We start from the raw sequence: 17,284 nt of genomic DNA, 5'->3' as shown, positions 1-17,284 counted from the left end.
TAATACCTGACCCGGACCCAGTACATAGGGTATGGTTTTTCATGCCAATAAACGGACTCGAACCCGACCCGGTTATTACTAATACCCGATTTTCCAATACCCGATCATACCCGTACCCGATTCCATACCCGAACCCGGTTTTTTTTAATACCTGATTTGTGCACCTCTAGTTTGATTGTCTTTTTCACTTTTCGGTGCATGCAAAACCAAAATCAGAACGTAAATTCTGCTTTTTAATAAACATAAAGCCAAACAATTAGTGTTTGGCTCAGTTACTTCAATTATATCGATTACATGCCATTAATTTCGGTTTGTGAAGCTAAAGTAAACTATTAAAATCACAATTACTGAATAAAGTTAATACGCGAGAATGGGCAAATCACAAGCATGATAAAGTAATAAAGTCAAAGAAAGTTTTTAAGAGATGCTAATGAGTAACGTGTCTTTCAAATGTGTTTTCATACAACTCCACAGATTTGAAGAGCTCTGCAATGTTTCCTTTACCAAAACCACCACATCCTGGTTTTTGTTGCCCTTTAATGATATCGTGCGCTAACATGCACCCCATCCTCTGAATGATCTCTATAAATATGGTTGGCCTGCTCAAAAACGCATAACACAAAGCAGCCAACATGTCATCATCTTTATGCACTTATATATGTATGTATATATATATATATGCATGTTGTCATCAAAAAGCTTGATGAACCTGCATTCATATGTATCTATTCAAGAGCTGAATTGAAAACACGAATTGTTGGCAAACACCCAAACGATTATTGTATTAAGAAACTCACTCAAAACTTAATCACAATATTGAAAACCCTACACGGTTTATATAGACCAAACCTAGACGCGTTTGAGTCTAATTAGGATTCCTAAACAAGGTAAATTAAATAAAATAAACCTAACAACCTAAACCAACATGTATTAGGAAGTATTAGGATCCATATGTAACTTGTGTCTTGTTCGCCAAGTTACTTACCTTACACTCCAAGGCTTTGATTAGAAATTGCCAACATTCACCCCCCAATTTCAGAATCGTACTTGGTGGGTCCTGATACTTCCTAATACATGTTGGTTTAGGTTGTTAGGTTTATTTTAATTAATTTACCTATTGTTTAGGAATCCTAGTTAGATTCAAACGCGTCTAAGTTTAGTCTATATAAACCGTGTAGGGTTTTCATTATTGTGATTAAGTTTTGAGTGAGTTTCTTAATACAATAATCGTTTGAGTGTTTGCCAACAACAGCTGTATGCAAATATATGTGGATGGATCTAGTATATTAGTATATATATTGGATCTAGTGTGTGTGTGTATAGTGTAAGTACGTGTTTTTAGTTTTGTACGTAACGTTCATTAATCATTATTGTTTTTCGATCAACTCCTTTTGAATGCCAGTTCCCAATATTTGTAACTTAGAAAAAAATTTGTAACACGTAATTGCGTTTGAAAAGCAACGTGAAAAGAAAAGAGACATGAGTTTCGAACTCGAGTAAGCTAAGCTAACACTTCATTTATTTATTATTATTATTTTTTTTTCCAAATGGTTATTTGATGGTGTGTAACTTTTATGTGGTTATGATGATTACCTTAAAACTGCATTGTATCTTTAAGTTTTACCGGTATTATTATTTAACTAACCGACGCAAAGCGAAAATTCAAACGTCGAGTTAAAAGACATCTGAACACCAGCGAAAACCGGCCAACTGAAAAAAAGCAATCCATGCATGCATGCATGAATGATGAATATACCTGCCACCCAAAGGCTTAGTGAAAACTTGGAAGCAAAGTCCCTTCATGATCTCTATCCACCAAAACCCCCAACTCCTCACACGCCTCCATCTGCTCACCACTCAACACATCTCCCACCCTCTTCTTCAAATTCCGATAATACGTCGGTGGTGGCTGCGGCATAAACTCAAACCCCCCACCCCGCCGTTTCATCTCTCGCAAAGTCCAAAATATATCTTCACTCTCCAATGCCAAATGCTGTACCCCAGGCCCTTCATTATAATCCAAAAACGTCTGTATTTGACTCCTCTTCGTCCCGTTGACCGGCTCGTTGACCTCGAATATAACCATCTCGTTATCACAAGCCATGATCACCGAGTTCAGCCCACTGTTGTTGGTTCCGACTTCTTTGGCAGCGAATTGTGCGAGTTCGTGGAATCCGGTGAATGATTTAAGGTAGTTGACTGCGGGAGTGAGTTCTGGGACGTTGAGTGCCACGTGGTCGAGGCGGCGGATGCCTATGTGTTGGTGGTATGAGGAGTTGGTTTGGGTTGGTTGGAATCCGGGTAAAAATGTGGAGGGAGTTGTTACTTGGTGTTTTGTGTAACTGATGTAACGTAGTATGACGTCGTTGTAGAGCTGGATCTCGGCTAGAACGATGGTGGTGTCGGGTGAAGCTACGGTGACCGGAGGTGATGAAGGCTTGGCGCCATGAGAAATGCTCATGGAGTAGGCATTTGCCGCGTCTTCGACCTGGTTAAGTGAAATATTTATTTTAGTCATGCAAAAATAAGTTTTATCTATGTCATTTATCAGGTAATTAGATATCTTTATTAAGAGATCTGATTTTAATTTACTAAGTACACAGAAAAAGTTATTTACTAGAGGTGTAAACGAGTCAAGTGATACGTGAGTCACTCGAGATTGATTTGCTAAAAATTTGAATTGAGTCGGGTTTAAACGAGGTCGAGCCTATTGGTTTGTTTAATAAATTAGCCAGAAGTCAAGCTTCATTATCAAGCTGTGATGATTTGCAAATTAAACAGAGTCTATTATTATATATTTTATTATTTAAGAATTGAGTATATATTTATATATAGTGGAATGTGAATACGAAGTTGTTATACATCCAAGTTGTATGCAAAACTCGTCAAAATTACGTCGTTTAAATAATAATAATTTTTATTAAATAAAGAATTTAAAATATGCATATTGTCCTAAATAGGCATGAAAAACTTTGCTTTTCAAAACATATCAACGAAGAAAATAGGTCAATCCGTTATTCATCATTTGGGCCGACATTGAAACCGTGAAAATTTGGCATGTTTTGAACCTTTTTCCTGACATGTGTCCCAAACATACCACATACTCACATAGGAGCCCAAAGAAAAACGATCGGACTAGGCTAGAGCCAGCTATGCTAGCTTAGGCTAGGATTGAGCCAAGACAGTGATACTTAGGCATCTCTAGAGCCTAAACACACACAACCATATTCAACATAAAAAACGCTATCGGAGCCCTTTCAACCGAAACGTTGATATTTAGCACCTCTAGCCGGAGCCTAAGCAGTATCGGTCCAAATGGTTCCAATGGATTACGTGTCTTAAATCTTAATACATTTTACACCCATGTTATTTTGAATTCTTGTAATGAGTTGAAAGCAAAACATACCTCAATGGCAATTGCACGGACAGCAAGCCCGTGTGAATCGGTGAAGGTGCGACAAGCAGTGTGGGAGAAGGTGGGTATGGAGGCGGATGTAATGGTGGTGGAGTTGGTAGCGGGGTAAGGGGCGGTGAATACAAATAAGAGTTGCCCGGAACCAAGGACGTAAGATGCATGGACTGTATTTCCAGTAGACAAATCTGATTTGGCAATTATAGGCATTCCAAGAGCCCATGAAAATCGATGGGCCGTGTTCGTGGCATCAGAACACCAAAACTCCACGTGGTGGAACCTCTTAACGGTGAACTTGTCAGACATGTGAACCGGCGAGGTGGTGTGTTTTCCGGCAGTTGCATTGCCGTTAACGAGCTCCTGTTCTTTCCCCATGAGCCTAACTGTTGGTCTTTGCGCCATGAGTGGCAACCGAGTATTGTGATCTTATATACTTACATGTTGTATATAGTAAATGTTGACTTATAACTCACCATAACAAATCATTTTATTGGTTGACTTTAAAACAAATGACTTTGATAGTAAGGTTCTTTTTGGTGATTTTTTTCTAATTAATTTACATAAATAATACAGTTATGATGTTGTAAAACAAAAGATAAAGCATGTGTAAGCAAGTAAGTGGTTGGTTATGATTATGCAATCGTATGGAGATCCACATACAACATTAGAATCTTTAATCTTATCTACTATTATGAATGTGCGCCAAAGCGTGGAAGATCCAAGCGGGTGATTTTAATGAGTTATGTTGAAAATTTTGTTTTTTCAATGATTTAAGATACAAATAACAAGCTCTTATTTATTATAGTTTATACGAACTAAAACGTGTTTAAAATTGAGATATGATGAACGGCATATCGATGCTTAAAGTGGTGTTTTGGTTATAAGATATTGTTTTCTTAGCCATAAGAAACAAGTGGGGATCATAGTCACACACACACACTGTCTATGAGCGTTGCTAGTAGTGAAAAACGAAAGTGTTGGGCTCCCTCCAAACAAGGGGTACACCTTTCAGTCGCCAAGAATTACGGATTGACTTTCAAATTCTGACGCCAAGACACCATTTTGAGCAAAGATGCCACCATGCCATGTTCATCAGTTGAGGCGAACAACTGGCTCTTATAATGCCATCTCAAAACATACATGTTACATTCTTGTCTCTCTCTCATAGTTGTCTCAGGTGTGCAAGGAATGTGACAGAGAACCAAATACGTTCTTTCATCTTTGTTAAGGACTTTACAATTTTCATAACTTGTCTAGTTTTAGGTTGATACCCAATATAAGATGAATTACGTATGAGATAGATGAGCATTGTTTAGATGGATGTTAGCGAACCCGCGTTACTCTAAACCAATAGAAACGACCATAAAATTTTCTCACTAGTAAGATAACGATCACTTCTATAACTTCTTTTGAGATGAGACGGTAAATCACCAATAACTCTATAGTTACAATGAATGACTTATAACAGGGTTAGGCTCTCGCTTGACACCGACCATCTTGAGATGTGGATTCAATGGTATATAATGTTAAAAAATATTTTGAAAGTACATATTTAGAATACAGGTTGATACATTCGGGCCAAGAGATACTTAGCCGAACAAGTTCCTCAAATGAATAATAAATAACAGCACAAATAATCTCTGTAAACAAAAAAATACAACACAAAATACTCAGACCTTTGCAGGAAAAGAGCAAAACAGTACAAAGCAGGTTTCCTTAGTCATTACTAGTACAAATTTCTTAGCAACTGTTGACATGAATGTGTATGAAAGAAAGATAATATTCTGTATATATGAACTCAACCAGAAACCTTACTTTTTTAGCTTGTTGATGGTTTTGCAATTGCTTGCTTGATGGCTTCAGCATATGTCCTGTGCTGATATGTAAGCGTGGATTCCAGCAAGTTCCATAGCGACGTCTTAGGATTCCAACCTGACATTTATACAAAAAAATTTGCCCTGTTAGAATGATGTGATCGCGAATAAAGTAGTGAATTTGATTATACCTAATTGTTTGTTTATGATGGTCATGTCTGGAATTCTTTTATCACTGTCATCATAGCCTTCTCCATAAAACTCTTCGGAGCTCACATCAATGGTGGGACTCTCTATTGCCTCTTCTCCACTTACTTTTGAATACACCTGTACAAACCAGCAGGATAAATGTTAATCCATATTTATATTTAACACATGTTTGATTTCATTAACAGTTTTCCAATTTCCAATTCTACCACCTGGCAAAATGGGTTCCAATCAAACTGGATTCGATCAGTTTTAAAAAGTATAAATTTGGTTGAGGTCAATATGGGTGGTGGGTGGTGTTAGACAAGTAAACAAGTTTCAGAATGGTGACCCAAATTGACTCGATGTAAAATTTTTGCAATTATAAGTTGACCCGTTGTATAAATGGGGTGCAAACGAGCTTGGCTCATGAGCTCGGCTCGTTTAAATTAAATACAGCTCAAGTTCGACTTGTTTTGAGCTCTAATTCTAAAGCTCGAGCTTGGCTCATGAGTATTTTTTTCAGGATCGAGCTCGCTTCATTTATTATTTATTAATTATTTTCTATAAATTATGTAATATATATTATCAGTTATTTTTATCATAATTATATATAACACAATTATTAGAGAATATATATTAACCATATTTATTAAAAATTACATAAATAATAGGCTCATTTAGACTCACAAACCAGCCCGAACTCGATAAGTGACGCTCGGGCTCGGGCTCGGGCTCGCTTATTAAACAACCTTATTTTTTGATTCAAGCTTGGACTCATTTAAGCTCGACTCGATTTTAACTTTTAGCAAACCGTCCTCGAGTAGCTCACGAGTGGCTTGGATCATTTACCATCCAATTGACCCGTAAGCAATTTTTTTTACCCAAATCAATCCATTTCTTGAAAAATAGGTCATAACTACCCACGAATAATTATAAAAAGTCAAACTGAAAAATAATTTGAACACACCTGAGTCATCATTTCAGCTAGCTGTCTGACCGTAACTTCATTGTTAGGGTTGCCCACATTGAAGATATGACCGCTAGCTCTCGCCGGATTTTCCTAATAAGCAGATCAGAAAACATGATTACCCAGCTTTTCAAAAATACAAGATTTTCCGTATGACTATATGTTAAAAGAGAAAAGTTGTAACATACAATCATCAGAAGAACAGCTTCAATAGCATCCTTAATGTAAATGAAGGTCCTTTGTGATTCTCCACCATCCACAAGCTTCAAAGGCTCCCTCCTCAAAAGATTCTAAGTACAAAAGAATAAAATAAATCATTGTTGGTATATAATATGATAATGTTCAACGGAATTGGAAGTAAAATTGAAGTGAGTCAAACTAACATTGCTAAAGCAGGCTAAAACTCTTGGAACACCCTCACCGGGACCATCAATTCCAGGGATGAAATCCATCCTAGGCCCGATCCAGTTGAAAGGTCTTACTATGGTGAACTCAAGACCGTTCTCTGCACCCTCGGCTGTTGAGGGAAAAGAAAATAAAGTGAGTGAGCATGCAAGTGTTGGTGTTGTAGATAGAACATAATGTGGCTTAAGTTTGTTTGTTTACCATATATTAGCCTCTCTATCAATTGTTTAGCACATGCGTATGACCATCTTTGCTTCTCAACTGAGCCAAATATGCATGGGGATGTGTCTTCTTTGAGAATGTAGTAAGCAGGATCCTGTAACACATTATCATCCAACAAAATGAGGCGACTAATGCTTTGAAAAAAAATAATGGGAGTGTTCGCAAACGTGACTGAATGTGAATACAAAACCTATGCTACCTAACAGAATACTCTAATTCAACCTTTGGCAAATTAAACATAATGATTAACCTCCATTCAAATCCAATGTCAAGGAAACAAGCACTAATCGTGCTTCGTGATCCAATTAGCATGTTACCAGTTGACATTACATCCGAGTATAATAGATTAGTGATCATGTTTGAAACAAAAGCCAGTATGACCAACTTAAAACAGCTTAAACAATGGCAATTACAGTTTTTCTTATTAGTTCTAAACTTGTCCACCATGTTTTAAATGCACGCATCAGGAACGCATAATGAGCGCATCACATGATGTGATGATGAGATCGCACCGCTACAGTTGATGCATGCATCACATGATGCGCATGTGATGCAGCTGATGCGATGCCTTATGCAGTTAACTAATACTCGAACAAACTAGGCTGTCGATTGCAATGGGTCTGAGTTTTTAAAATCTCCTTAAAACAAATTTGACCTTCGATTGAGCAATGGGTTTGAGTATTTGAACAAATTACACAACTTGATTGAACAAATCTAACCATAGCCGATGAGAATATCTTATATTTTTAGTGGTTGAAACTTAACAAGTTAAAATATTATCAATAAATAGCTTTAAGTATTTTTTTTAATAACGAATGCCTGTCATACATGATCACACGTAGGCTTTTGGGAATTGGGATAAAAAACGCATTTGATCTCCACACACTTTTTTAAAAACCAAGTTACACACTATTGGAAATCGGACTTTAGAAAATGAAGTTGTAAGAGTTTGGTAGAAAATAAGGAAGATGAATAGCTATAACCAACATATATCCCTAACAAAAAAATGTGATTGCACATTTCACTGTATCAAAAGAACAAGCAACAAAAGATCTGAACCTTACCTGTCGTAAGGGACTATCCTTGGGAAGAAAGCTACCGATTGTCTTCCCATATACTTCACAAGTAGAGAAGTGAATGAGCCTCTTATTATTCTCAGAGCAATACTTAACCTACAAATGAAAGTGACAAAATCATCACACAACTTTGCCTCAATAACACAAGAATTGTCATATGACCAAACCGTCAACTCAAATCAACGTAAACAAGATGCAGTACAACATACCACAGGAAGTGCATCAATGAAATTGCTGTAAATCGTGTCAAGAGGACGCGTATTGTAATCCGCTGGAGTACAAATCGCCGCCAAATTTATTGTCTAAACACATACAACAAATCAGCACAAAACAATTAATAATAATAATAATCCTCCAAACCGATCCGCATTCACGGAATCAAGATCAAGCAATAACACTGAAGTCTAATCACGAATACTTAATACACATATAATATACATACATATATAATATATAAACCTAGGTTTTCACTTCCTAACAGACAGTTAAATTAGGGCAAACGAACACGAAGCTTCTAGAAGAGCAACAATTACCAGATCAGAGCACTTAATGAGTCCTTCAAGGCGAGAATCGTTCTTAATATTAAGCCGGTGGAACTGAATGCGTCCGGTCCACGGAAGCGAGTCCGGTTCAAGTAGATGCTTAATCTTATCATTATACACATCAACGGCCAACACCGTGTGCGGCGTCTCGGACATCAACTTCTCGCACAAATGCGAGCCGATAAATCCTCCGGCGCCGATCATGCATATCGTCATCGGCTTAATCGCATTTCCGTCCAGATCTACTCTCGCCATCGCTGTTCAATCTCCGGCGATTGGATTGGATCCGGTGGAAGGTATTTAAAGAGGTTCACAGTTCACTGGGATGATGGATGGATGGATGGATCCACTTGCAATTCAGTGTGTAAAGTGGATGCTTTCGATTCACTGTGGTCACGCGTACGGTTTTTGTGTGGACATGTGATCTGACGGCGTGGAGTGGGCGGGAGAGTGGTGTACGGTGGATGTTAGGGCACTGGATCGCCCAAGCGGGTATTGTCGGTTACTCTGCACTGTTCGTTTTTTGTTTTTTTAACAGCTAATAATATTGTGTGTGTGACAATTAGATTTTGGATGGTGACATGATTAAGTTGTTTATTGTATGCATTTTACATAAGTAAATTGAATTGTTAGTATACGCGTTATTTTTATATTTTATATTATGGGTTGTTTACAATTCTATAAAATTATAAATTTAGTCGTGTTGATCACATTATTGATAACGTACATGCTTAATATAAAATATGACAAACAAAAGAGATGTTTAACAACCTCTACAGTAGTAGTAAGTGCTTAATTATTAAAAGATCTAAATGATTAAGAAACTCTGAACAAGTGTTTAGTTAGTGCTAAGTACGTTGATATAATGGCGGTGGATGACGCGGTGGTGGGTCTAGAAGGAGGTGGCGCGTGAGTGACAGATTGAGGGTTGAACACATGTGAATAGACAACGAGGTAAACTTTTTATTTAACATCATTTTAATGCTTAATGGGTAAGAGGTTTGCTGACCGATTCAGGCGTGTTATTTTTGTGAACCAAACATACTTAATGATGATTAATTCAGAGATAGTCTCTTAGTAGAATCATTAAAAGACTACAAAACAGCTTTCTAACTTCTTTGACTTGAGTTGGGTTATTATTCAATATGATTTTTTTATGCTAAGATGTCTTGTTGTTACTTGCGAATTATGTATGCTCTTAGTATAAAACACGACAATTTTTTTTTTTAATATTTTCATGCATAAAGTATCATAAGGATTGAACCCAAACTGTATTCACTTTTAGAGTTAAGAAAACTGTATCGGTCAGGGAAATACTTCTCACGCCTAAGAGCATCCACAATGTGAGATGGGTGCTGATGTGACGTCCGTGTTTCAATTTGTAGCCAAGGATTTGTGCTCCATAACGTTAGACTCTATCCACCCTTTGTCTAAGGACTTTGCCACCTCGCACGGACATGAGGAAGTGTAGCCCTTTATGGGTGCCCTAAATCACACTAACAATTAAATAAGTTATTATTATTATTAATGCAAATTAGTAAGTGATTAATAGTATGTATCCGAATATAATTTTGCCACTCGATTATACGAAGTAAATTTGAAGAAATAGGTTAACGTGAATTGCAATGCCCAATTATTAAGTGCACATGCTTGCTTTATATATTGGAAAATTATCATATTGTGCTAAAATTAATAGTAAGTAATTACAACTAATTAATATTTAAGCATTACACAGTAGTTATTTTTAGTTTTGTATGGTATTTGTACAATTTCAAACACATAATTACAGTCTTCTATATAAGAGTTCATATTGTACCTGTTCATGTACAGTTGTACACTAAATAAGAACAAGTGTACTGCCTTAATTTAATTATTTAACGATGTACTAATATAACTGTCTTAGTATATATAATCATCAATTAGGAGTTTTTATTTTATTACATAAGAGATCCGTATTAGAGTTAAAAGTTTTTAAAGGAGATCTAGAACGAATAATATATCTACCTATTCTAATAGAGTAAAATAAATGTGGACACTTATCATGTTTTAGTTAATTCTTACAATTTTTTTCCCTCCAAAACTAATATACCCTAATATATGTAACTAGTTTTAGAGCCTGTGTCATACAAGGGATAATTCAAATTATAAAATTATAAGTAAAACAAATAATTACATAGCGTATATGAAAAAAATACACAACATTTATGCTTGTATCTATACAATGTGTACATAAATTATTTTATTTATATCACAAAATGATTTTTTTAAATGAACTAAATAAAAAATACACGTACAAAAACGTACCTGAGAATGCTTATTTCTATTGAAAAATTCATTCTCGGTGTCATATATGTATGAAAGAATTTTGATTATGAACTAATTTCGGAAATAAAACTTCTCATATGATAGTAGTTATAACCATTCAGCCTAAATACAAAATGAGCGTTACCTTTATTGATATATTTATCAATTTACCACCTATCAAAGGAAAGTAGAACATTAAATTGTGACAATGGATGTTCTTCAAGAACTATGTTTTTTTGAGCTACACCATGAAAAATATTTTGATAAGTTTCAGAGGGCTTCTCGACTTTGTCATGATGACAACATAAAAAACATGTTAACCCACTCAATTTTGTAAATATTTTGTTTCATTTGAGCATAGTTTAGCATGTCATGCTTCCCTATACAATGTTCTGATCACCATTGAAAGAAAAATTAATGTTGACATAAATATTTCAAATTTGATAAAAGTTAAGCATTGATAGGCATGGGGGAGACATGTTGAAAGCGTTCGCAGTGTTTTCTTAAAATTTAAGAGCTGAGGGGAAAATAGCCAGTTTGCCAAATCCCGAACCTTTTGATTATTTCAAAAAATGCCCTTAAAAATAAATTTGAAACCTGAATCATGTTTAAAATTTTAACTTTCATACTTTTGACATTTTAAAGTTAACACTTTGAACCCATAACAAATTTGACGATAAATCTATTTTGCATTCTCAAACTTTTAAAAATACTCAAAATTTTCATTTTTGACCCTAACAAATTTTGACCAAAATGTAGTTAACTTGTATCAAACAATCTATTTACCAACTTTTGACCCATGAAATCAAATTTAAGTTCCACAAAAAAACCCGAAACAATTTTCATTTGAGAAACATGATTTGTTGTTGATTTTTGGAATTCACCAAGTATTTTGATTATATAGTAAAATAATATGTTAATAATTATATTTATAAATATATATATATATATTATATAAATATAGTGTAAAAGGAAAGTGAATAATTATTGATTTAATACATATATTATGGTATATTAGTTTTGGAGGGAAAAAATTATGAGAATTAACCAAAACATGACAAGTATCCACATTTATTTTACTTTATTAGAATAGGTAGATAAATCAATAATTATTCACTTTCCTTTTACACTATATTTATATAATATCTATATATTTTTATAAATATAAATATTAACATATTATTTTACTATATATTTCAAAATACTTGATGAATTCAAAAAATCAACAACAAATCATGTTTTTCAAATGAAAATTGTTTCGGGTTTTTTGTGGAACTTAAATTAGATTTTATGGGGAGTGAACTGCCGGTTTTCGTCCTGTGGTTTGTTCAAATATGCGGTTTTAGTCAAATAGTTTCAAATTTGCGATTTTCGTTCATGCGGTTTCATTTCACTTGCAATTAAACCCGAATTACTAATCCCGTTAAATCTGGTCGTTAAACCCATCGACGTGTCCTTCACATGAGGGCAGTTTTGTCCTTTTTTTTTTCCCAAAATACACCCAGCCCCTCACGTGAGGGGGCTTGCAAATTAGGACTGGAGTTTATTTGGGGAGAAAAGTGACATAACTGCCCCTCACGTGAAGGACACGCCGATGGGTTTAACGACCATATTTAACGGGATTAGTGAATTCGGGTTTAATTGCAAATGAAATGAAACCACATGGACGAAAATCGCAAATTTGAAACCATTGGACTAGAACCGCATATTTGGAAAAACCACAGGGACGAAAACCACAGTTTACTCTTTTATGTGTCACACCCCGACCAAAGGCGGCGGAACATGCCGAGGTGTAACGATTGTCCATAAGCACATGACACTAATTAAAGTGACAGTATTTAATAAACTCATTTCATTTCACAACATCGAAAATGTCACATAACAATTATCCATAAAATAACCATAAACAAAATATCACAAAATATGGCAAATTTGATATTGTTCATTTTTACTAATATCCTAAGGTCTTTGATGTCGTTTTCTTCACAATCATAAATCAACCAAGACGCAAACCTGCAACATTTCATAAAATAAAGTTTGTCAACACAAAGGTTGGTGAGCAATTCATAAGTTTAATCATATTAGTATATAATAAAGATAGCCACAAAACTTGCATACGAAACGATAAATAAAAGTGGTAATTTGGATAAATAGATATCGCTAAACACATTAGCGACACCTAGCTATAAGGGGATGCCAAATAGTCTAGGATTTTATAGTTATCGTTAATTGCATTACGTTAACGACACCTTGCTATAAGGGGATGCCAAATAGTCTAGGATTTTATAGTTCCACCAACCAAAAGCGATAAACACGTAGGTATATAAGCATAGAACACCAAATCGAGCAATTATTTAGGTAAAGTATACAACTACGTTTGTGGTTTAAGATTCAAATATAAAGCATTTTGTTGAATATGTATGAAATGTCACCCCCAAAATAAAAGATGGAAAATGGGGTATGAAGTACTCACCTTCAAGTAGTAAACTTGAAAGATGATAATTTGGAGATTTGTCGGAACGACGAGTTTAACGCACAATGCCTAAAAAAGAAAAGAAGTCTTGAATTTAGAAAGGTTGTCTTGAAGGTCTTTAAACAAAATAAATGTTGAGAAATATAAATAATTAAAGTTCAAGGTTTAAAATGTAACTATTTAAGAATTTATAATAATAACCCTTTAAAAATGTAAGTTTGCTCGAAACCGGGTTAAAGTATATAACCTTAATATTTATTCAACCTATGTTAAGTAATAAGGTGGGTAAAATGCAATAATGCAAATCCCTTTGGAATAAAGATACTAAAACGGTTTTTTTTTTATCGAGTGTTCGGGTTGTCGGTTCGGGTCTTGATAATTGGTCAAACCCAAAGTCAACTTTCCAAAATATTGAATGTTATGAGATAACTCAATAAAATTTAATAAGACTTAACCAAGTATGTAGTTCCATTGTTTTAGAACTAACAACGCACGTTAAGCGAGTGTTCGGTTTTGTCGGTCCAAACTTTGTTATGAGATCAAGTTGGATCCAACATTTCCAAGTACTTAAGAAAATATTTAAAAATCAATTTGTAACTATTTTTAAAGAAATATACAAGTCTTGATGGCTAAAAAAAAACACTTGTGTGTCTTAAGCGAGTAAGAATCGGTTTGGTTCGGTTTCCATCTCACAACAAGTTCATAGATGGTTTCCACATGTCCAAACACTAAAGAACTTGTATAATAATGTACAAATAAAAATACTTTAAGTTTTACAACCAAAAGTTAACAATAAAGCCTTTAAACAAAAGTTCGGTTTTCGGTTCGGATCGTGTTTCGGGTTAAGACCGAGGTAAGATTCTACAAACCCATAACCATAGAATTTGTAAAAATGATTTTAGAAACTTAGATCTAACAATAAGTATGTTTAAACAATTATTTAACAAAACTAGTAACAAAGTTCGGTTTACGGTTTAGAGCTATTTACGGTTAAACCGAAGCATAGACTCTTAAAAACCCATAACCATGGAACTTGTAAACATGACCAACAAACTAAAATAAGCAAGATTAATATGTACGAACAAGTTATATAGATGTATATATATCAAGGACACGAAGTCCTCCATGAAGCCTTGCCTTATGAGGTCCGAAACCTCACCGACCGGAATCGGAGAAGTAACTACCAAAGGTAAACAAGGGGTGTATATTATATATATGTTGCACAACCATAAACAAGTATTAATAAGGCTACATAATCTAATTAAGATGAAAGACTAAAAACCTTCAAAACACATAAAAAGATAACATTGAATATTTGATATGTGAGAGAGTTTTTTTTTTTTGAGTTGTAGCAAGGGAAAATGAAGAGGAAATGTGGTGTATATATAGGGTAATGTTGGTGGTCAAATATGGGTGTGAGACACAGGAGTTTTCATGCAAAATTGATCAAGACAAAAACACAAAATAACAAAAAATAAATAAATAAAAATAAAAATAGGATGTTTTCAAGACCCAACAAGTGTGAAACAATATTGTAACATAAATCCATCATTTTGATTATAACATAAGCTTCGGTTTAAAAATCGGGTCGGTTTACATAATAAACAAATACAAAAACGAATACAAACAAGACCCGAAATTGACGAAGTCACATTATGAGTCAAAAGTTAGTAAATAGATTGTTTGTACAAGTTAACTACATTTATGTCAAAATTTGTTATAGGTCAAAAATGAAAATTTTGAGTGCTTTTAAAAGTTTGAGAATGCAAAATAGATTTATCGTCAAATTTGTTATTAGTTCAAAGTGTTGACTTTAAAATGTCAAAAGTATGAAAGTTAAAATTTTAAACATGATTCGGGTTTCAAATTTATTTTTAAATATTTTTTGAAATAATCAAAAGGTTCGGGATTTGACAAATTGACTATTTTTCCCTCAACTATTAAAATTTAAGAAAAGATTGCAAACACTTTCGACATGCCAACCCCATGCCTATCAATGCTTCTAACTTTTATCAAATTTGAAATATTTATGTCAACATTAATTTTTCCTTAAATGGTGATCAGACGTTTTATGGAAAACATATCATGCAAAACTATGCTCAAATGAAACAAAATATTCACAAAATTGAATGAGTTAACATGCTATTTTTTATGTTTTCATTATGACAACCTCTGAAACTTATCAAAATCTTTTTCATGATGTAGCTCAGAAAAACATAGTTCTTGAATAATATCCATTGCTACAATTTAATGTCCTACTTTCCTTTGATGAGTGGTAAATTGATAAATATATCAATAAAGGTAACGACTCTTTTGTATTTAGGTTGATTGGTTAGAACTACTATTGTATGAGAAGTTTTATTTCCGAAATTGGTTCATAATCAAAATTCTTTCAATTATACATATATGACACCGAGAATGAATTTTTCAATAGAAAGAAGTATTCTCGGGTACGTTTTTGCACGGACATGTTTTTATTAAGTTCATTTAAAAAAATCATTTTGTGATATGAATAAAATCAATTTATGTAAACATTATATAGATAATAGCATAGATGTACTATATTTTTTTCATATACGCTATATAATTATTTGTTTTACTTAAAATTTTATAATTTGAATGAGTGTATGACACGGACTCTAAAACTAGTTGCATTATAATTGAAATGAAACTTTGTATTAACAAGTAAATTTCTATAAGCTTGTAGTGATACTTTATATTTTTACACCAGAAAATAAAGCTAGTTATATTTTATTGTAGATAAAACTTTTTGTGTTCTCACTAAAGAAGATACAATGCAATCCAAACAAACGTATCGTTTGGCAACATATAAAGGACAAAGGACAATCACATAAAAGGTTTGACCACGTTAAGATCGTAAGAAACACCCGTGCAAGCACATGAGTATCTACCGACAAAATATGCTACCAAAATAGTATATAACACCATCTTTAAAGAAATGTGGCCTAGAAATGGCAGAATCCTAGAACATGGCCCTAGAAAGGATGGTTAAGGATTGAAGAAATGATTTTCTGTATCACAGTAACGAACATGGATGCTTTTCACAGCCTTCAAAGGTAAACGGAAACAATGTATGTAGTGTCAAAGATACCTTAATTAGTGTCAAGCCATGAGTATTGGATTATAAAAAAATATGATTATTGGATCAAAACTAAAACGCGAGAACAAAAAATATGTTTTTTAGTTAGTGGTATGGTTGGTTCGCTAAATGTCAATTTAGTGGTCGAGCCGATTTGGTTTTTCAGGGAAGAGAACATGCGTAACCGCTATGCAAATGTCGGTTCAGAAAAAAAGCTTAACCGAACAATCAGTTTGTTGTTTGGTTTGATTATTTTGGCTAAGTTATAAAGGTTAATCCAGTTTCTAGTTTACCCATAAGACTGTTCACTATAGCTTTAAAGCTCCTCCACATCATCGCCATGTAGAAAACGGAGGTTCGAAGCCCTTCTTTATAACGCCCCGTTATGGTTTAAAGCCCCTTTGCCCATTATATATATATATATATATATATATATATATATATATATATATATATATATATATGCGCATTATTTTGCCTCGACACTGGTTCCTTTTTCCGTTCTGCCTGTTGTCTTTTCTTTAAGGGGCATATATTTGCAACATGATCTTTAAGATGACACTTAAAGCACGACTTATCTTCCAACGGACCAACTCTGGTTGAGTGACTGACGGATTCTGAGTTAACTTTGTCTAAAATGATGAGGCCGGAATCAAATCAGATAATTTAACATATGGAGTCACAAATGGATTCAAACCTGTTTTTCTTTTTATAAAATCAACATTAGACTTCTTGGATAAGGTTCCTGCTTCTTCATCCATCATATTTCCTCTTACGAAC

At 34.2% G+C, this 17,284-nt stretch overlaps 1 protein-coding gene and 1 pseudogene across 1 annotated transcript; both read right to left on the bottom strand.

The window, feature by feature from the left end:
- Positions 1-427: 427 nt before the first annotated feature.
- LOC143537095 (4-hydroxyphenylpyruvate dioxygenase pseudogene) lies at positions 428-3,814 on the bottom strand (annotated as a pseudogene).
- Positions 3,815-5,205: 1,391 nt separating this feature from the next.
- Positions 5,206-8,917, bottom strand: LOC143537121 (UDP-D-apiose/UDP-D-xylose synthase 2-like). Its single transcript, XM_077030956.1, has 9 exons — positions 8,619-8,917; positions 8,295-8,387; positions 8,074-8,181; positions 6,989-7,103; positions 6,766-6,899; positions 6,571-6,672; positions 6,383-6,475; positions 5,418-5,553; positions 5,206-5,344 (listed from the first exon to the last, which is right to left on the bottom strand). The coding sequence occupies exons 1-9, from the start codon at positions 8,880-8,882 to the stop codon at positions 5,232-5,234; spliced, it is 1,158 nt and encodes a 385-aa protein (XP_076887071.1). The 5' UTR covers positions 8,883-8,917; the 3' UTR covers positions 5,206-5,231.
- Positions 8,918-17,284: the final 8,367 nt, after the last annotated feature.

This window comes from Bidens hawaiensis, unplaced genomic scaffold (assembly GCF_021521415.1).
Source record: "Bidens hawaiensis isolate Kalapana, Puna unplaced genomic scaffold, B.hawaiensis_p1.1 tig00011081_1, whole genome shotgun sequence".
NCBI classification, from domain to species: domain Eukaryota; kingdom Viridiplantae; phylum Streptophyta; class Magnoliopsida; order Asterales; family Asteraceae; genus Bidens; species Bidens hawaiensis.
Note: the sequence above shows the minus strand (reverse complement) of the source record. Positions and strands in the feature narration are given on the sequence as shown.